Source organism: Oncorhynchus mykiss, chromosome 18, assembly GCF_057628025.1.
Source record: "Oncorhynchus mykiss isolate SJ-2025 chromosome 18, ASM5762802v1, whole genome shotgun sequence".
NCBI classification, from domain to species: domain Eukaryota; kingdom Metazoa; phylum Chordata; class Actinopteri; order Salmoniformes; family Salmonidae; genus Oncorhynchus; species Oncorhynchus mykiss.
In genome coordinates, this window is record NC_143039.1 from 18,307,501 (window position 1) to 18,312,500 (window position 5,000).

General features: G+C 44.6%; 1 protein-coding gene across 1 annotated transcript in view; it reads left to right on the top strand.

The window, feature by feature from the left end:
- LOC110510737 (receptor tyrosine-protein kinase erbB-4) overlaps window positions 1–5,000 on the top strand; it is a 458,893-nt gene that overhangs the window by 390,025 nt on the left and 63,868 nt on the right. Inside the window, exon 17 of the mRNA XM_090209472.1 lies at window positions 4,157–4,293. Within this exon, the coding sequence (XP_090065598.1) occupies window positions 4,157–4,293 (137 nt within the window). The remainder of the gene's footprint in view (window positions 1–4,156; window positions 4,294–5,000) is intronic.

Below are 5,000 nucleotides of genomic sequence, written 5' to 3' on the forward strand. Positions count from 1 at the left end.
AGAGGGCTAGAGAGAGGGAGGGAAGGAAAGAGGGAGGGAAGGATAGAGGGATAGAGGGGGGGGAAGAGAGAGGGAGGGAAGGATAGAGGGATAGAGGGAGGAAGGGAAGGAAAGAGGGAGGGAAGGATAGAGGGATAGAGGGATAGAGGGAGGGAAGGTAAGAGTGAATGTATAAGAGAGGAGAGGGTTAGCAAATTTAAACATTTAAAGGAAGTGGGAAAAAACCTGCTGGAGGTATTAAAAAAACCTGTTGGAGGTATTAAAAAAACCTGTTGGAGGTATTAAAAAACCTGTTGGAGGTATTAAAAAAACCTGCTGGAGGTATTAAAAAAACCTGTTGGAGGTATTAAAAAAACCTGTTAGAGGTATTAAAAAAACCTGTTGGAGGTATTAAAAAAACCTGTTGGAGGTATTAACAAAACCTGTTGGAGGTAATAAAAAACCTGTTGGAGGTATTAAAAAAACCTGTTGGAGGTATTAAAAAAACCTGTTGGAGGTAATAAAAAAACCTGTTGGAGGTATTAAAAAAACCTGTTGGAGGTATTAAAAAAAACCTGTTGGAGGTATTAAAAAACCTGTTGGAGGTATTAACAAAACCTGTTGGAGGTATTAAAAAAACATGTTAGAGGTATTAAAAAACCTGTTGGAGGTAATAAAAAAACCTGTGGAGGTATTAAAAAAACATGTTGGAGGTATTAAAATAACATGTTGGAGGTATTAAAAAAACCTGTTGGAGGTATTAAAAAAACCTGTTGGAGGTATTAAAAAAACCTGTTGGAGGTATTAAAAAACCTGTTGGAGGTATTAAAAAAACATGTTGGAGGTATTAAAAATACCTGTTGGAGGTAATAAAAAAACCTGTTGGAGGTATTGAAAAAAACATTGCTGATTTATTAGATACAAAGGATACAAAGGCACATAGCTAAAATGAGACTCAATTGACAGAGCTGTATCTCCTCAAGATACACAGTCCTTCATTATGATTAATACTTCACAGTATTTCATTATGTACAACACTTCACAGTATTAATTATGTATAATATTTCACAGTATTAATTATGTATAATACTCCACAGTACTAATTATGTATAATACCTCACAGTATTAGTTATGTATAATACTTCACGGTACTAATTATGTATTATACTTCACAGTATTAATTATGTATAATACTTCACAGTATTAATTATGTATAATACTTCACAGTACGAATTATTTATAATACTTCACAGTAGTAATTCTGTATAATACTTCACAGTACTAATTATGTATAATACTTCACCGTATTAATTTTGTATAATACTTCACAGTACTAATTATGTATAATACTTCACAGTACTAATTATGTATTATACTTCACAGTATTAATTATGTATAATACTTCACAGTACTAATTATGTATTATACTTCACAGTATTAATTATGTATTATACTTCCCAGTACGTCATGATGTATAATGATACACAGTACTTAATAATGTATAATGATACACAGTACTTAATGATGTATAATGATACACAGTACTTAATAATGTATAATGAATGATACATAGTACTTAATGATGTATAATGATACACAGTACTTCATGATGTATAATGATACGCAGGACTTAATGATGTATAATGATACACAGTAGTTCATGATGTATAATGATACGCAGGACTTCATGATGTATAATGATACCGCAGGACTTAATGATGTATAATGATACACAGTACTTCATGATGTATAATGATACACAGTACTTCATGATGTATAATGATACGCAGGACTTAATGATGTATAATGATACACAGTACTTAATGATGTATAATGATACACAGTACTTAATGATGTAACATGTACCATATGGGTCGTGTGGAGGAAAGCTCATCCCCACCTCGTCCCAATAATACACTAGTGCTACACGCAAAATCAGACTGTCTGAATCCCAGAACAGGAACTAAGTAGTACACTGGGCACGAGGAGGTCTGATCTCTCACTGCAGAAATGAGGCCGTTTATTCTTTGTGGTTAAAGGGTTAAATCAAAAACAACTCAAAGGGTTAAGTTTAGGTCTTCATTAGGAGTGGTTATTAAGGTTATGGCTAAGACTTCAAACAAAACCATTCAAAACTATGTGCAGTTTCCATGAAGTATCATCAAGTAGCCTCCCTGCTTGCTAAAGCATGTGAACTGCTGTGGTGAGAACCAAGGAAGGCAAATATCGACGTCCTCAGGACCTTTTCACACATCCAGAATCGACAGCTCTTTCTTGTGACCAGCCTGCTTAGATGAGGCCAAGTGGAAGGGGATGTAATATCTAACTACGTTCTGTCTTTTTGCAAAGCACCATGGGCGATAAAGGATAGTGGGTTGCGTTGATCAGACCCTGGCTTTGTCCCAAATATAACTATATTACCTATACAGTGCTCAACATTTGAGGAGATCCCTATGGACCCTGGTCAGAAGTAGTGCACTGTAAAGGGAAAAGAGTGCCACTGGGGAAACATCACCTGTCTGGGATGACAGGTTGAACTGGAAGAGGTTAGGTGAAGAGGGGATGATAAAGGTGTGGTAGGAGGAAGAGATGGAGGGAGGAAGAGATGGAGGGAGGAAAGATGGAGGGAGGAAGAGATGGAGGGAGGAAGAGATGGAGGAGGAGAGGTGGAGGGAGGAAGAGATGGAGGGAGGAAGAGATGGAGGGAGGAAGAGATGGAGGGAGGAGAGGTGGAGGGAGGAAGAGATGGAGGGAGGAAAGATGGAGGGAGGAAGAGATGGAGGGAGGAAGAGATGGAGGGAGGAAAGATGGAGGGAGGAAGAGATGGAGGGAGGAAAGATGGAGGGAGGAAGAGATGGAGGGAGGAGAGGTGGAGGGAGGAAGAAATGGATGGAGGAAGAGATGGAGGAGGAAGAGATGGAGGGAGGAAGAGATGGAGGGAGGAAGAGATGGTGGGAGGAAGAGATGGAGGGAGGAGAGGTGGAGGGAGGAAGAGATGGATGGAAATGGAGGGAGGGGGAGGGTGGGAAGGGAGGAAGAGATGGAGGGAGAATGAAGGAGGAGAGGGATGGAGGGAGGAAGGAAGTGGAGGAGGAGGAGGAGGAATGAAGAGAGTATATAGAGGGAGGAAGGAATGGAGGGAGGAGGGATGTCGGAGGGAGGGAGGAGAGGTGGAAGGAAGGAGGAAGAGATGGAGGGAGGAGAGGTGGAGGGAGGAGGAAGGGATGGAGGGAGGAGGAAGGGAATGAAGGGGGTGTAGAGGGAGGAAGAGATGGAGGAAGGAAGGGGATTGGAGGGAGGGTGGAGGGAGGAAGAGATGGAGGGAGGAGGAATGAGGGAGGAAGGAAGGAGGGAGGGAGGGATGAGGGAGGAAGGGATGGAGGGAGGGAGAGGTGGAGGGAGGGAGAGAGGATGGAGGGAGGGAGGGATAAAGAGAAGGAGGGAGAGAGATGGAGGAGGGATGTGGAGGGAGGGAGAGGGAGTGAAAGAGGGAGAGAGGATGTGGAGGGAGGGAGGGATGGAGGGAGGAAGGGATGAAGAGGGAGGGAGGGATGGAGGGAGGGAGATAAAGAGGGAGGAAGGGAAGAGGAGGGAGGGAGAGAGGATGTAGAGGGAGGAGAGAGATGGAGAGAGGGAGGAGAGGTGGAGGGAGGAAGAGATGGATGGAGGGAGGGATGAAGGGGAGGGAGGGGATGAAGGAGGGAGGGATGTGAAGGAGAGAGATGGAGGAGAGAGGATGTGGAGGGAGGAAGAGATAGAGGGAGGAAGAGATGGAGGGAGGAGAGGTGGAGGAGAGAGATGGATGGAGGGAGGGAGGGATGGAGGGAGGGATGGAGGAGGGAGAGATGGGAGGAGTGGAGATGGAGGGAGGAAGAGATGGAGGGAGGGAGAGAGATGGAGGAGGGGAGGGTGGAGGGAGGAAGAGATGGAGGGAGGGAGGGATGTGGGAGGGAGAGAGTTCTGGGATGGGATACAGACCCACTGGTGGGATTTTTGTCTTGTCTGAAGAGCTACGGGACATGGACATGGTAATGACACACACACACACACACACACACACACACACACACACACACACACACACACACACACACACACACACACACACACAGACAGTTCCATAATGGAGCCATACATTTGGTGACATACGGGCCTGTCTCTTGCTCTGTGTCTGCAGCCGCCCCTCATCTGACGCGGCCGGGGTGATCGGTGCTCTGTTTGTCATCGTCATTGGTGATGACGTGGCATGTTGCGTGCGCCGTGAGCATGAGAAGAGGAGGGCTGTCCACAGCTTCCTGGAGACGAGGGGTGAGGGTGAGGGTCATCAGGGTTCATCTGGTTTTCAACAATTAGCTCAGGGAATTCAACATTCATTCTTATACTCATAATGATGAGAGACATTGGATATGATGTGAAGGATTTCACAGCATGTACTTGATGTATTTCTAAAAGGATCAGATCTCTAAAACCCTGACATGAACAAGTTACAGTACACCTTGTGCTGCACATGTACTCTACACATAACCATAGTGCACTGTGTCAAAATGGAGTCTTCCAAACTGTTAACTCCACACCTTAGCTTGCTGAACTCCTGGACAGAATATTTAACTGACCCAGGTAAACAACTACCTGGACACTAAAGTGTCTCTCCATCTCTCCTTGTTTAAGTGAGATGAAGTTGCAGGGATGTATTAGAGACTGGAGCGTACGCTTGGTATTCATTGGAGGGGATGTGTGTGTGCGTTCACTTGTTAGTGTGTACGCCCACAGTTGAGCCTGGCCTCCCAGTTCCATTCCAAAGTCAGGAGCTGGGGAGCATTAGGTCCTTTTACAGGTGAAACCACAGTGTTATAGACAGCTGTCAGTCTTGGAGACATACTGCCCGCCTGCTGCAGTCCCACAACGCTGCAGCACAGTTGTCCTTCTGGCAAGGGAGAGTCTAAGTGGACGCCTGTCATTGGTATCCATGATCCTGGATGGTGGGGGGTCAATGGGTGGGGGGAGTGAATGGGACTGCCAGT